General features: G+C 33.6%; 4 protein-coding genes across 20 annotated transcripts in view; 2 read left to right on the plus strand and 2 right to left on the minus strand.

Moving 5' to 3' along the window:
• LOC107639116 (WAT1-related protein At3g02690, chloroplastic) lies at positions 125 to 3,672 on the plus strand. Of its 6 annotated transcripts, none has more exons than XM_021115373.1 (8): positions 125 to 634; positions 774 to 1,061; positions 1,200 to 1,247; positions 1,360 to 1,482; positions 1,579 to 1,821; positions 2,255 to 2,426; positions 2,612 to 2,672; positions 3,038 to 3,672. In XM_021115373.1, the coding sequence occupies exons 1-8, from the start codon at positions 575 to 577 to the stop codon at positions 3,138 to 3,140; spliced, it is 1,098 nt and encodes a 365-aa protein (XP_020971032.1). In that variant the 5' UTR covers positions 125 to 574; the 3' UTR covers positions 3,141 to 3,672. The 6 variants fall into 6 exon arrangements, 5 of the variants coding, with proteins under 5 accessions (XP_020971032.1, XP_020971023.1, XP_020971026.1 ...); XM_021115364.1 differs by having other exon boundaries at positions 126 to 634; positions 799 to 1,061; XM_021115367.1 differs by having other exon boundaries at positions 126 to 634; positions 823 to 1,061.
• On the minus strand, positions 4,110 to 9,079 carry LOC107638748 (pentatricopeptide repeat-containing protein At4g20770). 11 transcript variants are annotated; one of them, XR_002357031.1, is made up of 3 exons: positions 4,760 to 8,972; positions 4,597 to 4,641; positions 4,110 to 4,308 (listed from the first exon to the last, which is right to left on the minus strand). XR_002357031.1 is itself a non-coding variant. In XM_016342471.2 (2 exons), the coding sequence occupies exon 2, from the start codon at positions 8,834 to 8,836 to the stop codon at positions 6,518 to 6,520; it is 2,319 nt and encodes a 772-aa protein (XP_016197957.1). In that variant the 5' UTR covers positions 8,837 to 8,851; positions 8,979 to 9,079; the 3' UTR covers positions 4,270 to 6,517. The 11 variants fall into 11 exon arrangements, 3 of the variants coding, with proteins under 3 accessions (XP_016197957.1, XP_016197886.1, XP_016197814.1); XR_002357028.1 differs by having other exon boundaries at positions 4,110 to 4,324; XR_002357023.1 differs by having other exon boundaries at positions 4,110 to 4,641; positions 6,056 to 8,972.
• Positions 10,895 to 19,662, minus strand: LOC107638659 (protein TIC 40, chloroplastic). 2 transcript variants are annotated; one of them, XM_021115377.1, is made up of 15 exons: positions 19,156 to 19,662; positions 17,934 to 18,048; positions 17,680 to 17,737; positions 17,557 to 17,574; positions 15,593 to 15,902; positions 15,025 to 15,128; positions 14,866 to 14,929; positions 14,316 to 14,388; positions 13,807 to 13,847; positions 13,534 to 13,579; positions 12,678 to 12,772; positions 12,338 to 12,441; positions 12,212 to 12,259; positions 11,403 to 11,444; positions 10,895 to 11,354 (listed from the first exon to the last, which is right to left on the minus strand). In XM_021115377.1, the coding sequence occupies exons 1-15, from the start codon at positions 19,373 to 19,375 to the stop codon at positions 11,322 to 11,324; spliced, it is 1,371 nt and encodes a 456-aa protein (XP_020971036.1). In that variant the 5' UTR covers positions 19,376 to 19,662; the 3' UTR covers positions 10,895 to 11,321. The 2 variants fall into 2 exon arrangements, with proteins under 2 accessions (XP_020971036.1, XP_020971038.1); XM_021115379.1 differs by having other exon boundaries at positions 17,519 to 17,574; positions 19,156 to 19,392.
• The window catches only part of LOC107638483 (pentatricopeptide repeat-containing protein At1g10910, chloroplastic), a gene marked incomplete in the record, with an annotated part of 13,641 nt that continues 10,979 nt past the window's right edge, over positions 20,253 to 22,914 (plus strand). The window contains 1 exon segment of the mRNA XM_016341823.2: positions 20,253 to 20,263.

A 22,914-nucleotide genomic window follows, 5' to 3' on the forward strand; every position in this document is an offset into this window, starting at 1 on the left:
TTATTTAAAAATATGAACAATAAACTATTATATACAAAAAAATATATAATTTGAACTCTTAATATTTGTTAATCTAAAATTCTTATTAGTTTGCGTTCAATTATAAGAAAGGTTTATGGAGAAGAATAAAGAAGTACGTGTGATGCTAGGGACCCATGCTTTGTAAAAAGATCATACATCCATGAAGTGTTTCAGGTGCAGTTAGCGGTTATAACCACCACACATTTTTCCCGCTACATATTTTCCGACACAACACTCATGGCGCGCTGCTGCACGTCTCCCTCCGCCACCGCCACCGCCACCGCCGGCCGCTACTTCTCTATTCACAACTCTCACACTTCTCAATTTCGCATCAACACTTTCCCATTCCTTCCTTCTCCATCTTCTACCGCTGCATGTTCCATTCGATTTAGGGTTCCGCGCACCACTTCACTTAGACACAAACCATTCACCGTCTCCTGCACTCCCACCGGCACCGAACAACAACAGCTTGACTTCCAAGATCCCCCTCCTTCTTCCGCCGTAGATTGCGTCGGCACCGGCCAAGACGTCGAGTGCGTTGCACCCTTCGCCAATGAAGAACAGGGACAAAACGGCACCGTATCGTTATCTTCGGAGAACAATAAGGAACAAGGTATCAGTCTGTAACCAAAATGAACTAGTAACAATTTCCCTAACTAACTAATAACTAACATTAAGTCTGTAACTGTCAGTAACGGACCACACTACTAACTAATAACTGTCAGCAACAAAAGAAATCTGTTTAACTAAAGTTATCTTGTGTGTGGATTGAAGAAGGTGAATCATTGAAGTGCCTTGCGGAAGGGCTTTGGGAATTGACAGTGCTGGTATCACCGTTCTTCTTCTGGGGAACTGCAATGGTGGCTATGAAGGAGGTGATTCCAAGGACAGGCCCGTTCTTTGTGTCGGCGTTCCGGCTAATACCTGCCGGGTTCCTCCTCATCGGGTTCGCTGCTTCAAGGGGAAGACCATTCCCTTCGGGACTCAATGCCTGGCTCTCAATCTCTCTCTTTGCATTAGTTGATGCAGCTTGCTTTCAGGTCTGTTCATATCTTATGCTCTCAAAAGTTATGAAATTTTCCATGGCAGTATATTTGTTACTTCGTTAGTTTGTTTGTTTAGAATGAAGGGGAATTGAAAGCAATGCTAATTGATTGGTGTGATGTTAATGTAAACAGGGTTTTCTTGCAGAAGGGTTGCAGAGGACTTCGGCTGGTTTGGGCAGCGTATGTTTGCAGTTAATCTCTTATTTATGACTACTGTTATTGTTATTATTAGTGTAACTGCACTTCAACTAATCACATTACGTTAAATAAGTATCGGTGCTTTCTAATGCAGGTTATAATTGATTCACAACCTTTGACAGTAGCTGTGCTTGCAGCTTTGTTATTTGGTGAATCCATTGGGATTGTTGGTGCTGCTGGTCTAGTCCTTGGTGTAGTTGGACTTGTATTACTCGAGGTAAACTTCGAGTCTGCATTTATACCAAAGGCACTAAATTACTTATCCTACTCATTAAACACAACCTGAAATTACCCGTTTTATAAATATATGAAGGGTGCAACAGTTACCAGCCCAAAAGGTACAACTACCTATGAGTTACCTTCTATATGTTTGTTTGGTAGTGAAGGATCACCGTGTTTGTTGCAGTTACCGGTGCTGTCATTTGATGAAAGCAATTTCTCACTATGGGGAAGTGGGGAGTGGTGGATGCTTCTTGCAGCCCAGAGTATGGCAGTTGGCACAGTTATGGTTCGATGGGTCTCCAAGTATTCTGATCCTGTCATGGCAACTGGATGGGTAGGCTCCAAATCTATTTATAGAATCTAATGCTTGTTGATTTCATGTTGGTTACCACATTTGGATACTATGAAACTAAATTGCTTGGTTAGTATTGTTCTTTCAATCTAGGAATGATCAGACAAAATGCAATACTTTTTTGGTAATACAAGATGGCAATTTTTGCTAACTATATGACCTTGGATGTGTTGGAGTTTGTGTTATGGATCATCATATATCATAAAGATAATTGTCTCTAAACTCTCTATAACCAGTGAAAATGTATCATATAGATCTTAGGCTTGTATCTTATTGATTATTTTATCTAAAAGAAAACTATATCTGTCTAAGAAAAGAGGATTGGGCAAGTGATAGGAAGAAGCTATTTAGCAGATGGCAGCATTGTTTAGGTGGAAGCATAGCTCAAATGTTTACCCTGCCATATTTGTTGCAGCATATGGTTATTGGTGGCCTCCCTCTAGTGGCATTCTCCATTCTTAACAATGATCCTGCTCTCAGTCAGAGTCTTCAAGAGTACAGTTCAACTGATATATTGGCACTACTCTACACATCCATTTTTGGAAGTGCTGTGAGCTATGGTGTGTTCTTTTATAGTGCAACTAAAGGTTTGTATATCTGATGTCATGATATTCCTCTTTTCTTTCTATGCAGATGAGTATTTTATTATTCCTTCAAGCTTCCACGATAAATATGAAGTTAGAATAGTTCATTGGCTCCTGTTTAGCTATGAGATTCTTTTTGTTTTTCAAAGATGCAGTGTAATGATTTTGCAACTTGTGATATGCTGCAGGTAGCTTGACCAAGCTCAGTTCACTTACGTTTTTGACCCCAATGTTTGCTTCAATTTTTGGGTAAGGCTGCCTTACTGTGGAACAGAATTTTCAGGTTTTTTATGTTACGTAGTAGGGAGAATGAAATCAGAAATAAATAACAAGTGACTGGTGATATAGCTATTCTTTAACAGTAGAATATTAAAGAGAAGAAAGTACCTATTACAAGTTCACAACTAAAAGCACACATTTTTGGAAGAGAACCACCACCTTGATGCATCGTTCATAATCTTCCTAAGTGTGACCTGGCCCTATCATTTTGTTGTACATTGTGCCACTCACATTTTCTCTAGGGATTCACACTTATTCTTTTGAACTTTCAGATTCATGTCAATGTATCTGGGTTTTACCTTTTATGATTCAAACATTTTGCTTTGGTATTTCAGGTTTCTGTATCTCGGGGAGACCTTCACGCCTGTACAGCTAGTCGGGGCCATCGTTACTATAGCTGCGATATACATGGTTAACTTCAGAAACACTTCAGAATAAATTAAAGTAGTCAGTTTCATACTGTTCCTTTCAAGTTGCTAATACAATGGACAAAAACTACTCGTGAGGCTAGATTTGTGTCATCAACTCAAAAGGGGGAGTGGTACTAGCAGCTGGTTTGAATTTTGGATATAACACGAATATGATTGATACGTTCTCCAGCACATGATCATCATGCTTTCTTCTCCTGTAAATACAATTTTGGTTAGTTCTCGGTACAGGTCAAACTGCTTGAGCCTCTTGATATAGCTAAGCCTAAAACATGGTAGCTACCTGCGTTGAATTCAGGCCCTATACTGGAATAATTTTTTTCTTTTTCCATGAATATTTGCTTTCTTGTACAAGATGGCTTTGTATGTTACATTATGGCTGAAGAAGAATGTGTAGAACGTAGATTTTGGCTTGCTTGTGAGTTGTGACAAGTTTGTGTTTTGTTAATCACATGAAAGGATAATATTGGTAGTGGGTTATCGACACTAGTATTTATCAACCATTTAGGAACAGGGAAGTGCTAAAGTTGTGATGTTCCAAATATGATGTCTTCTGTTGAATCCTTTGGAGAAACAATAAAAAAAAAACTGACAAACAAACACGTTGACTACAAATTGATCTTTGGAATAATAATGCTGAAATTTAGATTTTGTATTCCAAATATCAATTTAAGTATGCTATTGAATTTAGATTTTGTGTTTAGAGGTGAACGCGAATTGGATCCGGATCAGATATGACCAAAATTTCAATCCGATCTGCACTAAAATCATCTGATCAGATCGGATCCAATATCAGCCGTTTTTAAACTTCATATGCTACTTTTGTATGTACATTGAACAAATCTATTAATTGTGTGAACATGAATGATGGTATTCTTTCTTTTCATATATATAGATATAGATTATAAAGCATGCAACAATAGAATAAGGTGGTTTGAGGAAATAAATATTATAGAGAAAAAAATACATGAGTTTACAAAAAGTTACTTAGTAATGGATAAAACCTTTCTTGAACTCTAAACACTAGGAGCCTCAAGGGACTAAAATCTGAATCACTGGAAAGAAAACAAAATTTAAGGTAAATACTCCCAACACGCAAATAGTAGTGCACCCACCTTACTCCCAAGCTGAGACAACATTTGTTGTACCCTCTTGCATTGATTCCAAACCAAAAAGTCCTAAAGCCACAAATACCTTACCCAATTCATAATTCATAATTAGCAAAAACACAACACCCTGACCAGATTTATTTGCTTGTTGTCTAAAGTGTTATCTGGGAAAACAATAATTATAGAACAATCTTAAAATATTACTATGACAACAATATTACTATGATAACTATGAAAATCAAGCTATGACATTGTGACCGGATAACCAGCTACTTAAATACATATATCATAGTAATATTGTTGTCACTAGTTCCCTTTTTCCCAGATCTTTAAATCCCATGAATCCGTTCCTTTTACCTCATCATACACATGAAAATTTGTATGTTTCATCTTCTGAAGTTGCTGCAAAACAGAAAACATAAACAAAAAATTAAACTCTTGTATCTACTTTCGTAGTTAAATTCAATAATCAAGAACTGAAAACACAATAATTATCAAAATGGAAAATTAGAATTTCCACTTAGTCTCAACAGCAAAAAAGAAGGGTTGAATCAAGCAATCAATTCCACTGCTTCCAACTCCTAAATTTCCACCAAATCCAATCATCCATTGAAAAAGAAGCCACCACAACTTCAGAGATTCAAACAACTTATGACTGACTCAAGTTGCTGCAGAACAAGCCTTCAGAAGCACACCCGAATCTGCATTTATGCCCAAAAAAAATTACCAAGAGAAGGAAGCGGTCACCCCAATTCCATGGTCTGAAATTCTCATGGCCAAACCAAGTCATGGGGATGCTGTCTGCTCCTGCTTCATAGGAAAAAAATTACCCCACTTTATGAGCATATATATGATCATAGCTTTCCAACCAGTCTAGCTTTCCCCTTATGTTCCACATCCATTGCACTTGGTTTTTTAAAAATGCATTCCTTTAAATCATGGGGTATACATCACAGAGTAAATAATAATAGCATAACAAAACTTATTTGGGAGATTGGATCACAAAAGGTTGGAAAGTACAAACATAGATATGCACATCAAAATATAGGGCCCATAAAGGGGTGTTCGGAATTTGCTTTGTATTCAATCAATTTTATATTCATACACTTCAGGTCATAATAACACAAACCATAATGCCAATTATAACTAGATGAGGGAAAGTCCAAATGGGAAGATACTCCTGATGTTATAATGTTCACAGGAAAAGCAGAGAGCACAAACTAAGCTCTTAAATTTGGATAAAAAACTAAAAGCTAAGTTCATAAATCTCTGTCGAAAAACTAAAATAAAATGACACAACTATCTCAAATACAAATAAACAACCAAAGCAAGTCATTGTCGACATATTATTCATAGAGTAAAGTGACAATTAGATCCATAAGGATTTCGACCTCGGACTAATTAGTCCTTAAAGGAAAAAAAGTATCAATTAGGTCCTCTACGATAGTAAATGGTGAACATGTATGTCTTTTTGTCATTAGATAGTGCAAAATGAAACGAAATTGTCAATGTATTTCGTTATCTACAATGGTGCGTGTACCGTTGCAACCACATGAGCATGGAAATGATATAGTTTTTGATAGTAAAGCATTTATTATCTTTTGAGTTTATATATAACCTTCATCAACTGCTCTCTATTTACCACGAATCCTATCAAAACAGGTGAAATTTCGCTCCAAAAGTTATTATTTACGTGACGATATTTTATAAATAGACACATCAAATTAGTAAACGGTATATATAATCACTACTGTTAAGATTGGGGAGCAAAGCGGAGGTGGTTGGAGCAATTATGGAAGAAGGCGGCCATGAATACCTTTGAATCCCATTCCGCCATGGAAAAGACGCCGCTTTGCTGCCATCAATGTCTCTATCATGTTTCGGTTCACTATGGTTACCAACCCCATAAGTGAACTTTGCTATTAATAGGACAAGAAGCAGCTTGCAAAGCAAGCTTACTGCTTCCACTCCCACCGTTTGTACGCATCAATTGAAAAAGAAGCCACCAAATTGGGAAAGAACTGCACCACAAACCACATGCCCGCACCCAATTTCACCCTCTGAAGAATTTGCAGTGCGAAGAACTCATGGAGTGATGAACCACCCAATTATGAAGTGAGGTGCTGGCACCTCCTACTTCAAGGCCAACAAAATGAGTGAGCTTTACATGTATGAATAGGATTTCTAATGTAAAGATGGCATTGATTTTTCATCCACTATCACAGTGATATCATAATTCTTAATTGAACTTGTTGCCAATCAGCTGGAAGATTATAGTCTACAGATTGTTTTCCATAATGTTCTGAATATCATTCTTGTGCTCACTCCAGCTATAACCAGGATCCTTGCGGACCCTATTATCACTCATTAGATGCCTGACAGCCCTTGCATCCTCCCATCTTCCCAAAGAAGAGTACATGTTTGCTAGAAGCACGTAAGATGCCGAATTCAGAGGGTCCAACCGGAAGAGTTCCTCCGCTGCTCTTTTTGCTAAGCTCAAGTTAGTGTGAATGCGGCATGAGCTTAAAACCACTTCCCAAACAACTGGATCATCCTTGCATGGCATAGTATCTAGGATCACTTCTACTTCCTGGAATCGCCCTGCTCGGCCGAGGCAATCTATGATGCAAGTGTAATGATCTGACTTTGGCACCACTCCAAATCTTTGCTGAATTGAATTGAATATCTCAACTCCTACGTCAATCAATGCAGAGTGGCTACAACCAGTTAAGACGGCAACAAAAGTAATATCATCGGGTTTTTCACCAGATGTGATCATGTCCTTGTAAAGGGAAACAGCCTCGTCACCATATCCATTCTGTGCATAACCATGTATCATTTCGTTCCAGGTAACAATGTTTTTACTTGGCATTATATCAAAAAAGTATCTGGCTTGATCCACATTTCCACATTTACAATACATTTCTATAAGAGAACTGCCAACAAAAATGTCATCTTCATAACCATCTTTTATGATCTGAGCATGAACCTGGCGTCCCTGGGACAATGAAGAGAGTTTTGCGCAAGAGCTCACAATGGTAGTAAATGAAAACTCTGAAGGATAGAAGCCACATTGGCGCATCTGCTTAAAGAAAGAGAAAGCTTCATTGTCCTGAGAATTTATTGAGAACCCTGCTATCATTGAGTTCCAACAAACAACATCTACTTTGGGCAGCTTATTAAATACATTCTTTGAAGACTCCATTTTCCCGCATTTTGAATACACATTGATAAGACCACTTGAAACATACTCATCCTCGTAGAACCCGAACTTCTGAGAGGCTGCATGAACCTGTTTTCCAGCCTCAAGAAGTCCCAGTTCCGCAGATGAACTAAGAATAACTGCTAATGTAGTTCGATCAGGAAGCTGATATTGGAATTGCATTTTTCTAAACATTTTTAGTGCCTCTTCATGATCTGCATTCTGGCTATAGGCTGAGAGTATAGCATTCCATGAACTCAAACTCGGGCAAGGCATGCTATCAAATATATCACGCCCGGTTTTAACATCCCCAGACTTGACACATGCTGCTAGCATATTGATATAAGTAACATCATCCGGTTCATATCCACAACACTGCATTCTCTGGAGATACTCCACAGCTTTCTCACTGTTGCATTTGTTGCCATACCCAGCTATCATCACATTCCAAGAAACAACACTATGCCGACTCATATTCGCGAAAACTTTTTCAGCGCTATCCATGTCCCCTATTTTCGAATACATATCCAGCTTCGAGTTGCTTAAATGGATGTCTCCCTCCAATCCCAGTTTAATTGAGAGTAGGTGCACTTGTTTTCCATGACTCTGATTGCATAGACCAATGTCCCTTTCATCAAATCCTCCTTTTGCGCACACACCCAATATACTGGACAAAGATACAGAATCAACATGAACCCCCTTTTGCAGCATGAGCCTAAACATCTCCAAAGCTTCCTTGACTTGATTCATCTGTGCTAATCCACCCATCATTGTAGTAAAGGTAACCTCATTAGGCTCATCAATGTCATCAAAGACACGAATTACATCCCCAGAAAGGCCACACTTAGCATACATGGACAAAAGGGCATTAACTACATAAATGTTACCGTCAAGACCAAGCTTGATCACAACCCCATGATTTTTCCTACCGCATCCTGCATCCAAAAGAGCACCACAAGCACTAAAAACAGTAGTAAAAGTTATATGGGAAGGTTTAACACCTTGTAGCATAATCAAATCATAGGTCTCCAATGCTTGTCGTTCATAGCCAGCACGTAGCATTGTACTGATCATGGTGTTCAACGAGATGGTGTTCCTTTCAGGCATTTCCAGGAACAAACAACACGCGTCTTGCAAGTTGCGGTTTTTGCAGTAGGCAGCCAAGATGGCGTTCCAAGAGAAGATGTTCTTTTGAGGCATTTTAGCAAACACTTGACGTGCAGAGACAATGTCACCACAGTTGGAGTACAATTGGACGAGGTTGTTGGAGAGAAAAGTGTCGGAGAAAAGGCCCACTCGGAGGATTCTCGCATGGAGAACCTTGCCGGATGATAGAGCTTTGCTGGCAATGCACGACTGAAGTAGCTTTGCCAAATAGGTACTCTTGCTTTCCATCAATAACTTGCTTCACTTTGAACTTCCCAAGTCAGACTATATAATCTATTATTGGTAGCACTGAAAATTAAAAAAAGGACTATCTTGAAACTAAAAATACAACAAAATGAATTCAATTTACAAAAAAAAAACCGAGCTGAACCTGTATTTCATCGATTCATGACAATGAACTGAAACTGAGGCGGCAAGCAATGAATCAATTATCTAATTCTAATCAATAATAACTAATTACATCAAATTAAACCAATTTTTTTACAAATAAATTATTATTTCTAAGTACTTTTCGATTTATACTATTATTCATACTTCGGAAAAATAATTATACACATAATTAAAGCTAATTTTAGTCATGAACAACAAAAATGTTATAACAACTAACAGGTTGTGGGGCCTGATTAGTTCAACAAAATGAGAGCCAAAAGCCAAATCAAATCCAAAACTTACAACACCTAAGTCAAACACAGCAACAAGGATAAACAAAAGACAAAGCCAATATAAAAAATACAAAAAGGCAGTAAAATTGTCACAAGAATGAATAGCCAACGATAGAACTTCACACTAGTTGAGAATCCCAGCGAAAATACTAAGATAGTTTTTGGTTAAAAACGCAATATGAGAAAGAGAGAGAATGATCTCACATAACAAAATTGATCACTTCATATCATTTTTCATACATTGAAGTAGGTATATATATACACACTCATTAGAGTAGAGGAGCTAGTAAAACTGTTGAAGTAAACAAATTAGAATAATTGAATATTCACCTTTTAGTGACTATTAACTAAAATTATCTACAATTGGCTAACATAATATCCACCTTTTAGTCAACGTGTTTGTTTGTCAGGTTTTTTTTTTTTTAACAATATTAGGAACCAAGAGGGTACCAGCCAAAAACCAATCAAATGTCTTTGAGTGAATCCAAAACTTCTACGTGGATGGTGCTTATGCTAGGCATTAGGATATTTCTTTTCTTTGTAAATTGAATGGTTCTGAATCTATTTTCTGATTTATCATGTTTTACGCATTTGGAGAGGGAATGAGGGTGAAGAGACGGAAGCTAATTGAATCAGTTTCCGTGATTCACGTTGCAATGATACTAGACGTATCTCCTCCTAATTTGAATATGGTGAAATATTTAATAACCAATATTTTTAAATCATAAATAAATAAAACTAATTACTATATTTATAATTAATTAAATTGTTCCATTTTTTGCTGATTTAGAGTTAGTTCCATATACTTTTCCTTTTTCATTACTAAGTAACTTTTTGTAAACTCATGTATTTTTTTCTCTATAATATTTATTTCCTCAAACCACCTTATTCTATTGTTGCATGCTTTATAATCTATATCTATATATATGAAAAGAAAGAATACCATCATTCATGTTCACACAATTAATAGATTTGTTCAATGTACATACAAAAGTAGCATATGAAGTTTAAAAACGGCTGATATTGGATCCGATCTGATCAGATGATTTTAGTGCAGATCGGATTGAAATTTTGGTCATATCTGATCCGGATCCAATTCGCGTTCACCTCTAAACACAAAATCTAAATTCAATAGCATACTTAAATTGATATTTGGAATACAAAATCTAAATTTCAGCATTATTATTCCAAAGATCAATTTGTAGTCAACGTGTTTGTTTGTCAGTTTTTTTTTTATTGTTTCTCCAAAGGATTCAACAGAAGACATCATATTTGGAAGTTGGAACATCACAACTTTAGCAGTTAGCACTTTCCGACCGGTTCACCGGTTCAAATCCGGTTTTTGAAATTTCCACTTTTGCTGTTTACCCGAATCATTTTCCTCAACGGTTCATGATTAAACCGGTTCAACCAGCCAATCCGAACAAGTTTTCAGAACCTTGGAAATTAGTATCTTGAGCTCTTGTTTCTTGCAATTTTATGATCGGAGAGCACCGAATCGTACTTCATCTATATAATCTCGCTTTATGAAAAAAAAAAAAAAATCTACTTTACTGCTCTATGAATATATAATTTTCCCGGATCATGCATGGCCATCTTTTTTACTTAACCAAGTAAATGGCAATAGTTACAATCGTTACACGGTTTGTGTTGCATGCTTTATTTTGGGTATTTGACATTTTGCACTTAACCACTTACAGTACATAGTTCAATGACACGACAGCTTATGCTCATGAAAGATTTAACCTCAATTCTGATAGCTCAAGTTCAAGTTAGCTAGGCCTATCTAAGAACATAATTCCAAGTACATAAAAACCACACTGTAAATGCAATGCCTCAAAAAAAAATTTAAATATACAATCTCAACTATTTCAGCAAAAAAGAAAGAGAGAAAATTCCAACTATGGGAAACGATTAGACCCAGGCCAGCCAGTTATTGTGTGTATGGTCACCATGAAGCTGAAAACCAGTGAGCTTGGTGCATGCAGTATGGATCAATCCATGAGCAAATGAGTGTTTGTAAAGTTCCTTGTGGTTAGACAGAGCTTATCTCATTGCTCATCTGAGAAGACATGAATGACAAACTTGACCAGCAAAACAACAATGCACAAATGAAATCAAAGTGGACTTGCTCCAGGGAACATTTCTGATATTTTATTGAACACGTCCATAATCTGTAAAGTCAAGAGGAAATAAATATGAACCAGAACTTTTCATAACCTTTTAGCAAAAGTTTAGGAAAAAAAAAAATTTCTGCTTGCAATCTAGTCCTGATTTTAAGATTTGAAAGTGAAAAATTCATCCTTTGTCATTTCCTTACAAAGCAAATTTGTCCCTTACCATTCAAAAGATCGGACAGGTTCATCATCCCGTACATGTATGATTTTGTGTGGAAGGATTAATCTATCACCCTTTCTGAATGGCGATATACAAATTTGTCATTTTTAAATCTTAGAGAAAAGGACAAATAGGTCCCTGACCTTTTGTCCCGCAGACATTTTCGTCCCTAACTATTGAAAAATACTTTTAAGTCCCCGACTTTCACAAAATTTGGACAGATCAGTCCCTGACGGAGACATTTGGACGGATCAGTATCTGACAGAGGCATTTGGACGGAGGGACTGATCCGTCCAAGTTTTGTGAAGGTCAGAGACTTAAAAGTATTTTTCAATGGTCAGGGACGAAAATGTCCACAGAACAAAAGATCAGGGACCTATTTGTCCTTTTCTCTAAATCTTAAGGAATGGTTTTGTCCATGTATTTTTTCCTCTAGGACAAGATTGAAGGTTTACTCTTTTTTTTTTTTAGTAAGTTGAAATAAGTAACTTCTGGAAAGAGTTTTGAGGGGGAAAAGAAACCATATCATATAATCACTTTTTCTCTTTTCTCTCTCCCCCCACCCCACCCCAAAAAAAAAAGTATTAGAAAAGTCTCAGCATACCTCCTTATCATTTTGATATTTAGTGATATTCATTGGATTCTGTGAACACTGCAAGCACAACAAAATGCATTCAGAGTTTTGATATGCAGATTTTAACGATAATGTACTTAAAATAAAAGAACATACATCCATGATTGCTGCTTGAACTCTCGGATTTTGAAATGCCCTCGCAACATCAGGAGTGGCCATAATCCTTGAAATGACTTCTTCTGGGCTAAGTCCAAGTTGATCTGATGATGGAAAGAAAAAATTGTAAAATGCTCAGAAAATTCATACTTGAGCATTACCAAATCTTAAAAGAAAAATAGTCTACAAATTGAACCAACATATGAACAATCTTTTGGGTCAATATTCAAGACAATGATTATGTTCAACTAATTAACAATATTTTCAAGAAAAAAAAATAACAATATTAAATAAGGGGGGAAAAAAGTGGAACTACATTAAAAAGCAATCAATTGCTTACCAAATTGTTGCTTAACTTCAGGACTGCTAATGTCAAAATTTTTCAAGGTGTCCATCATTCGACCGTCCCATTCAGTGCCTCCACCCATGTCGTTTCTGAAGTTACATATGAAGAAGAAATAGGAAGCATAAATGAAAATTTACAGATCACCCCAAAGAAGATTGTAAACTATTACACCAAGAAAATATGCATAGATTTATCTAACTGTAGCTGTGCACACAAGATTAAACTCACAAAGGTAATAGCACCATATGAATCCCAGCAATAGAGAATCTAAAATATAGATCAATCTATAAATAATAACAAGGAAAATGATGAAACTTAAGAGAACAAGCTACTCTACTACCTTCCTGGAGTTCATTGTCCAGGGAATTCTTATTTTATATTATGATTTCATTGACAATCATAAGAAGGCAATTCCCCTTTAAGATACCCATTTGTGCTACTATTTTACGATTAAGAAGCAACTGCCTTTTGTACATATTATACAATACATTACTGTACTTATTGTATTTTTTTTTTTTATTACCAATTATTGCATTTATTCGATGGATCGACAAACCACGAAACCCTCTTTTTTTCCTATCTCTATCCGAAAGTCTACTTTCTTTAGCCACAGGTTAGATTGATGGTTCTTGTACAAATGCGGAAGGAAGATAATCATTTCCTTCAGGATAACCATTTTTCAAAACCCAAAATAGGAGCTTTCTATTTTCTAATTCGTAAAGGTAAAAAAAAAAAAAAGAGCATTGATTTCAGTTAGTTGATCAAATTCACCAAGCGAAGACAAGGTGATCTAGGTAATGGGAACATTGGTGGAACAAAACACACTGCAGAAAGGGTATCAAGAACTAACAGCATTTCTTCGAGTTGTTGACGGTACTGTGGATTCTGCAACATCCCTGTCAAAAGCGCAAAAATACAGCAATTATAACCCATTGGCCAATCATATTAAGATGTGATATAAGAATTAGTAAGTCTATTTAACAAGGAAAACGTGATTTTTGGTCCAAAGACTATTTTAAACCAATATATACAAAAGGGAACAGTCAGCATTGTGGTTTCAAATGATTTATTAGCACTGCACAGAACCCAAAAGACAAAAAACTTGTCAAGCATAGAGAGTTACATTTGAAAGTAGTAGGGTTCCTCATCTCCTCGGGCAAATATCTGCAACAGTACCGAAAAGTAAAATTAAAACTTTCTGGGTAAGGGGCAAACAATATACAAAAGCAAACAAATGATATCTGTAACTTTTCATCAAGCAACTAACAATGCAAACAGACATATCTACTCATCTAGGTTCAGCATAAGGCATGGAGAAATGAGCTAGCTCTAAAGAACAGTCACAACTAAAAAACATAGCAGCTAACCTTTTAACACTTTATTTTGAGGATAAAGGGAAGTTTATAAGGAAAAAGGATAAGAAAAGAATGCAAAGGCAGAGGCTTCCCCTAAAACACTCAGCAAATACGAAAAAACTGAGATATTAACCACTTTGATCATTTAGTTACTTTTCAAATTAATATAGAATAAGGATCTGCTTAAAGTTATCCATATTCAAACCATCACAGCCAAAATAAAATTTTTAATAGAAATGCAAAAGACAACCATCTAGATGAAAGGAACTAATATTACGGATAAACCATCTTCTGCACTGTTGGGTCTTCCATCATTTTCTCCAAGGCTTCCACTGATAAGACTGATTTTCCTATCCAAAGAAAAACAAGTGCATATTTAGAACTCAGCAATTAAGACAAACAACAAATATTTTGAAATAACAAACAAGGTTAAATAACATTCATTCCAACCGGTAAAAACATGATTAGGAAACAATGGTTATTGGAACAAGAACTATGTATATTTAATCTATGACATTGTTTCAACCAAAGCACTGAATATATAATTGTGTCAAAAGTCAAATAATATTTGAGAAGAAAGGCTTCATTAGCAAAGTGCAAAGTACAAAGACAAGTGAATTACCCTTAGCCATCATTAAAACAACAAATGAAAGCAAGATCAATGAGTATGTGCAATCATTACAACACCAAGAACAAATTTCGATTTGACAGGACTTGTCTAAACATTTCCTTGAAATTGAGGCTTGATTAGATGTATTACGTTACAAAGTGTTGAAAGCAATAAAACATAATTGTAATAGTTTCAATTTGAACTGAATCTTACGTACGTGTAGATTGAGAACCAGGTGAATCACCAAAACCTTGGTTAGAAGGAGCTCCATTTTGAGAAACCTTCAACAAATGTTCATAATTTTACATATTACGTATTAGGAATAAATACAAACCATTAAACTCTTTTAGCAAAACTTGCATCTTAAATTACTCACCTCATCTGGAACCCGGGCTTCCTTGGATGAACTTGCTTCATCATCATTGTAGGTTTCAAATGGGCTCTTCTGAACAGTTTCCTCAGGAGAAACATCTACAAAAGCTGTAATGTAAAATTTATTAGGAAATTTCAGCATGAAAAGTATCAAATTTTTATGCAAATATAGAAACTATGAACATCGAAGATCATCTCTCTACTTATAAAGATAGTCTTCAAGTTTTCATATTAACTATATAAAATGTACCCTGAGATTTCAAAACACCTATATCTATATGAATAATTTTATATTGAAAGATAAATGTAAAGTAATTTAAAACTAAATTTGTTTATATAGAAAGAATTTCAAAATGATCAGGATGGCCTTCTATGTCTAATTTCCTCTTCTCTTTTTTTTTTTTTTCACTTTCTAGTTCTTAACATTGAACAAAGTTCTATATTATATTATTTGTTGCATGCACTTTGTAGTTCATATTAGTCATTTGCTATTGCATATCTCAATAAATTTCACAAGAAGCATGTCTCAATCAACAATAAGGAAATCGGAGAGCTAAGATGTTGTATCTTACCCATTTTTTTGGGTTCATTCTTTGCTTCCTCTTCATCTTTGACATTGGTGGTAGCAGGTGCTTCTACTTTTGTTGCAGATACATCTACTGTAACAGAAGACCGAGATGAACTGTGTGTGGAAGGTGACCTAGATTGAGTACCTTCAGAACCAGCAGATGAAGTAGGTCCTGATGCTGCTGGTGCTGAAGGCACTGGAAAAGGAAAAGGAGATCCAGCAGAAAATGCAGAACTGCCAAATTGGTTGTTTTGTGAATTTGTCTGGCCCATGCTGCCCATCATGGTCTTGAAAGCTTGTTGCATTGCATATTTCTGGAGGATTGAAATGTCAATGTCACGAGCAAAAGTTGACAAAAAACCCCAGTCAAAACCCATGAAACATAGGCTTAGTCAGCTTCTAATATACTTCCTATTTCCATGAAAAAGTCATCATTTGTCATTTGTGCATATCTACGAGGCATTAACTAATTTTACTTTTTTCAGCTTCACCCTTATATTTACTACTCCAATTAAATATAGCAATTGTAATCTTATGAAAAGAGAGAGTAATACAGTCAGTATAAATATATTTTCTACAATTGAGCTAATTTAATGTTTCTCGATTCTTGTACGACATTCTTTCAAAGACACTTATTCATGTACGCAAGGAGTAACCGCCACAAAAATATAACAAATAAAAGCTGACATAATAAACAAAACACACGCACTCAAAATATTGTACACCATATGGGATCCAGTAAAAAAGAATGAATGACAAACAACGCAAATATTGAAAATAGGTATACTGTTGATTAAAACTGGTATATACTGTACAATTTAAGCATATGCAAATATCTCAATCTCTAAAATTCAAGACAAAAGAATGTTGCTCATCTAAACTAGCATTGTGTTCCTTCTACAGTTGAAGGAGATAGATGATCTTCATTTTATCTTGCTCTTAAAATTTGATACATTATGTTTTGGGGATCAATATTTTTAGAAGCGAATACAAAATGTGCATGGATAATCTCCCTAGATCTATCTTTTTAGCCTTTTAACTGCACTATACTTTCACAAGAACTGCATCATAAAGAGTAATCTAGAGAAGGTGAACCGTAGCAATGAAAATTGTTAGGTAGGATTTTAAACAATTAGTTAACCATGAAGCACACATAAATAACACATCAAATGGATTTATCAAATTATTCACCCAAACTTCGATAATCATTTCTTATTAGTAAAGGTGCAAATACCTATTTAGATTAGTTTTGCAAGCAGCCTGCAATCATATCTTGAAGAAGGAACCAGGTAAAAGTACCACGAGAAGGCTCAAGTAATGCTACTTCACAAAGGATCAGACACATCCATGATTCCCAATATATGAGTAACTAGAGTATCATAATTTATCATCTTTTGGAGTGCAACGAATCCATAGTATTCATTTAATATCTTTCAAGTTAGGCTTACACCTTATGCGATCAAAGACCAAAGAAGAGGAGATCATTTCTTTCTTTTTTTTTTTTTTCTTTTCTTGGTTTTCACATTGGCCTCTTATCCTCCTGTCTTAGAAATTCTCTTCTTTTCTAATGAAATTGCTTTTTTATCTATCTGAAGTTTCCTTTTTGGTATAAGGAAGGTATTCCAAAAGTTACTTTTTGGTGACTATGAATAAGATCTAAGCTATTGTTGAGAATGTTGGACTAAGATAGGAGAGCCAGAAAATAAAGACTGAAAATTTACGGCTATATTTTTCTAACTGAATATATTGTGATAGAAATGAAGATCAACTATCCCTATTTAACTGAATATAATAGTCCAAACCCTAACCCTAATCCTAATCAAATAAGGAAATAATAGCAAATATCAAAATTAATCCTAGAAAATCATATATATAGTAAATCTCTTTTATATCTTACACCGATTACCACAATGGAATTGAAAGAACGCACCCAATCAAACCCATGCGTTGCAATAAAGGGGCACTCACCTTTAATCTTCCAACTCCCTGGAAAGACAATTTATTAAACATACAGAAAAAAATGTTAAAATAAATTAATTAATAAAAGGACTAATTATTTATGTAGAAAACAGTTGTGGATATGGTTCTCACCCATGAAAACAGCGCAGATAGCCCAACACCAACACTAATCCAGAAGAGAGGGGACCCTCTATAGCAAATAAATAAATAACAATCTTTAAGCACAAGATACAAGTAAATTGAAAACAACACCAAAGAACTCATCCAAATGTCTCTGATACCTTAACAAAATATTTTCCCCAATAAAGACCAGCAAAAGAATTATGAGATCGGACAAATAATCAATGCAAAATTAAGACAAGAAAGGGAAATCTGTTAAAGATTACATGGTTGAAGAAGGAGGTGGTGATATTTGTGGGTTAAATCCAACTGATGATGTTGTTTCTTGACCACTCGAAGAAGAGATGCTAGCAAAACGTTTCAGGATCAGCTTCTCCTGCACTGTATACCAAATTTGATACTTAGGTCCAGTTTGGGTAAACAACTTAATTAAGTTACTTTTGAAGAAATAGCTTAAATAATAAATGCTTATATTAAAAGTAGTTTATAAATAAGTTATTTTGTGTTTGGTTTTTTAGTTCTAAAAGTACTTATTTTAAGAGAAAAATGATAAAAAGATTTTTATTATGAGAGAAGTCATTTTTTTTTAACTTCTTCTTAAGCACCAAAATAACTTTTTAGAAAGTTACAATTTTATTTTGAAAATTGTACCAGACATTAATATTACACATTTTCATAAGTTAAAAGTTAAAAAAAGTCATTTATAAACCTATCCAAACGGACCCTTATACCAACATCGATATATATTCAACTTGTACAGAAAATAGTCATTGACAACATACAATAAGGGGATCAATTTAGATGACAAACACATTGCCAAGATGGAAATTATATTCAATGCACTTTTCCTCCAAACTTGGATAAACAACAGAATTGCATCAAAATCAATCAACCTTGTGCACAAACTAAGTTATTCAAAAGTCACATTCCGCCCCCCTTCCAATTTCCAAAAACAATTGGTGCCTACCACCAAGCATATCTAACCGGGGAAAAAAATAACTCTGAATTATGAACAATTATTAAACCCTTGAAATCTCAACATATCTCAATATAAAGGCCTATCCTCACTAGCATTCACTATGCACATCCAGTTCACAACACAGCAATAGCATCAATGTAAACTATGACTACCACTTCAGCTTCAAGTCTACAAACTTTATAAGGCTCCAGCATACCCCATCACCTATTTCTTATTCTTCAATACTAATCATAAAAAATATAGACGTGGTAATCTAATAATAATAATAACAATAAATACATAAATTTGTGCATATATTTTGACAGGATTCTAATAAAAAGTCAAATAATAAAATTTCTGTTTTTATTTTGATTCAAACATACTATTATCCCATAAGCTTATCCAATTACATTCATTATATGTATCACAAAACCCAAACAATATAATTATATATACAAGAGAATAATCAACTAATCAAGCAAAAAGAACGCAGTTAATTAAAATTAAAATATCAATACAAATATAAATACCAGATTTCTGGTTTTGAGTTGGTTCAGCTTGAGCCCTAGTAGCATTAGAGTGAGAAAGAGCATAAACACGGTATCTGGAATTCTGAGGAGCAATGAAAACCCTCCCAATAGAGAAGTGCTTTCTGTTGAAAACGTCTCTGGCTTTAGCATCTCTTGCACCAAAATGCCCCAAAAGCAATGGTTTTTGGGAAGAAACAAGGGCTAAATTAAGGTTCTCCATTCTCTCTTTGAATTCCAAGCTGTGAAATTGGAATCCAAAAATTGAAAAACAGAGAAATTAATGAGAGATGAGAACAATATGATGTATTGAAATGGAAAAGGTGAATTTTGGAAGATTCTGTGGGAAAGTTGCGAACTTTAGAGAGTTCAGTATGTGGGGATTTCTACAGAGAAGTGATTGGGGAAGAGAAACAAAGCGGCTTATAGTGAGAGAGTGTTTTGGGTTTTGGGTTTGTAGGGATAAAAACCTTGGACTTTTTTACAAATATTAAAAATTTTAAATTGTTGAGGTACTTGTCAATGGAATATACTTTACTTTTTTTAAAAAAAATAAAAATAAAAAATAATTTGTTCTTGGTAGTTGCTGCCTTGCTGGCTGGTGCACTAAATAATTTTACTATTTTTTTATATACTGTATTAAAAGTTATCCTATAAATTTAAGAATTTAGATTTTTTAAAATTTGAATTTTATTTTTGAGAATAAAATGTAATCTTTTATCTTTTATTTTATAGATAGAATTAAGAATAAATATAAAAAAAATTATTCAAAAATAGAATATCACATTTTATTTTCTAAAGTACAAATTTAAAATTTAAAGAATTCAAATTCTAAATTTAGGAAGTTGAGTTTTATAAAAATAAAATAAAATTAGGTTGAGCTTAGGTTTGAGTTTGACTAATTCCAAGCTAACCTTATCTGCACACCTTCCTAACTAATAGTGCATGTGCATCTAATGTTAAACAAATATTTTAAATAATTAGTTAGAGTTTCACTTATTTCTTAAAGTATTTTTAAAAATATAAACATATTAAGTTTATGTTTAGTAACTCGAAAAATTTGTGTACTTGTATTTGTAGTTAAAACTTAAAAGTTGAGAATATTTTTAAAGTATTTAGAGAAATATTTTTTAAAATTAATTTTGTTTACCAAAATAAAAAAATTTAAATATATTTGATATAATTTAAAAAAATTTAGAATAAAATTAAAATAAAATAAAACTTAAAATATTTTTAACATATTTAACAAACTTTAAGACACCAAAAAAAATATTTAACAAACTTTAACAATAAGAATTATTCTCTATATCCCAACAATTTTATCATCAAAGTATATCTAAATAATCATCAAAGTATATCTAAATAATTTAGGCTGGGTTTGGTAAAGCTTTTACTTTTTAAAAGTAGCTTATGAAAGCTGTCTTTTAAAAGATAGCTTTTTAAAAGCTGCAGCACTTGAGTTTGGTAAAATCAAATTAAAAATGACTTTTAATAAGTACAAGCACCACAATTGTGTTTGGTAAAACAGCTTTTAAAAGTGAAAAAAATTATAATAAACATGTTTATAACAAAAAATAATTTCTTTTTTCAAATTTTTTAAAAATTTATATAATATTTTAAAATAAAATAATGTTAAAATAAAAAATTCATAATAAACATAAATATAATAAATAAATTCTTTTATTTTTTAACTTTAAAATTTTATATAAGTATCATAAAAATTTATTTTATCCTAAACATCATTACTAAAAATACTAAATTAACATATTTAGTATTTATTTTATTATATAAGTATCATAATAATTAACATATTTACTTGATTTATTCTCTGTACTAATATAAATAAACTTATCATTAGTCAATAATAAAATTTGTATGTAATCTAATGTTAGTACTGGGTACGTTTATTACCCATCTATATATATTGGCTCATCTTTATAGATCACAAAAAATAGGACACTTATCTCAAATAAACTACTCTTATAATTATATATCTATATTTACATATGTATATACATGTTGTTATTATAATTTTGACTAATGTTCATAGAAAGAAAATTTTATGATTGATTTTCATAAACCAGATCAACCTCTTCCCGTTTCAAAGAACAGAGAAAAACAAACATAATAGATCTACTGAAAAAATACAAAATTAACGCAAAAAAAATTAACATAAATAAATAGAAGTTCATACCTAATATGTGATAGAGATGTATTTGTATTGAAATTTGTGAAGATTAGGTTGAAAAATAAAAAATATATGAAGATTGTGTTAGAATTTGTGAAGGTTAGGATGAAAAGTTAGAAATATACGAGGATTTTAATGACAATATAATTGCGGGAAATACATGCGAAAAAATGAAAAAAATTTGGTAAGCATAAGCCAGCTTTGAAAAGCTCCCTCCTAGGTGCTTTCAAAAGCACCCCTAACTTTTAAAAGCCGTAAGCACAAGCACTTGGACTTTTTAATTTACCAAACGCAAAATGACGTGCTTGTGCTTTTGAAAAGCACAAGCACCTCTTATAAAAGCTTTACCAAACCCAGCCTTAGCCTTAGAGGCACGCACTTCTTCTTCTCTTCCTGTGTTTCTTCTTCTCTTCCCACGTTTCTTTTTCTCCTTCTCATTCTTCTTATTTCAAATTTCACGTACGCGTGGAGCTTCTTCTTCTTCTCACGTACGTTTACGCACGGAGAGTCTTTTTCTTCGCGTTCCTCCTCCTCCTCATTCTCCTCTATTTTTTGTTTTCTTCTTATCGTCATTTTTTTGTTGTTGTTGCTGCTGTATTTTTTTCCTCCTTCTCTCCATGGTGAAAAAACAGTAGAAGGTGAGGAAGAAGAGTTTTGAATTGTGTAGAACATAAATAATTTCAGTTCATTCTAAATATAATTTCAGTTTATTTCTGAATATAATTTCGATTCATTTATGAGTGAATTATTTTGTTATGATTCTTCTTGTTTCACTATCTTAAAGAGGAATAGAACCAAGAAAAAGAAAAGAAAAATTAAACAAAAAAGAAGAAATAAGAAGAAAAAATTCCTCAAAACTTCTTATCATGTTCTTCTTTTCTTCTTTTGTTCATCTAATCAAATAAAGAAGAAGAAACACATAATGCTGCAAAATTCACTTGATGGATTTGGATGTGTTTTTGTTAATGATTCAATTTTGTTTGTGTGTTTATTTTCGAATTAAGTTTGTGTATCGCAATCATTAAGTAAGTTCGATTTATTCTGGATTTAAATAAGGTGCATTTAGTCTGTACTTGTTTTGAAACGAGTTTATATTCTGAATTTAATTTTCAGTTTATTCTAAATATAATTTCAGTTCATTTCTGTTCTACACAATTCAAAACTTTTCTTCCGCAACTTCTACTACTTCTTCACCATAGAGAAGAAAAAAGAAAAAAAAAAAACAGCAACAACAACAAAAGAAAGGCGAAGAAAAATAAGCTCCATGCATAAACGAGTATGAGAAGAAGAAGAAGGAGGAGCGAGCGTGAGAAGAAGAAACGAGCGTGAGACGAAAGAGAAGAAGAAGAAGCAACAACGCATGTAATCACGCTCTTTTAATGATGGTAATTTTTTTTGTTTTAGACCTACTTAAATAAATTTAGATGAAAATATACTTAAATGTATAACAATCTTGTAACAACAAAAATTATATTTATTCTAATTTATTTTTTTTAAATGTAAAAAATAAAAAAGAATATTTTAATATTTAAAAATTAAAAGAATAATTTATAATTTTTTATCATTATTAAAAA

Source organism: Arachis ipaensis, chromosome B01 (genome assembly GCF_000816755.2).
Source record: "Arachis ipaensis cultivar K30076 chromosome B01, Araip1.1, whole genome shotgun sequence".
NCBI classification, from domain to species: domain Eukaryota; kingdom Viridiplantae; phylum Streptophyta; class Magnoliopsida; order Fabales; family Fabaceae; genus Arachis; species Arachis ipaensis.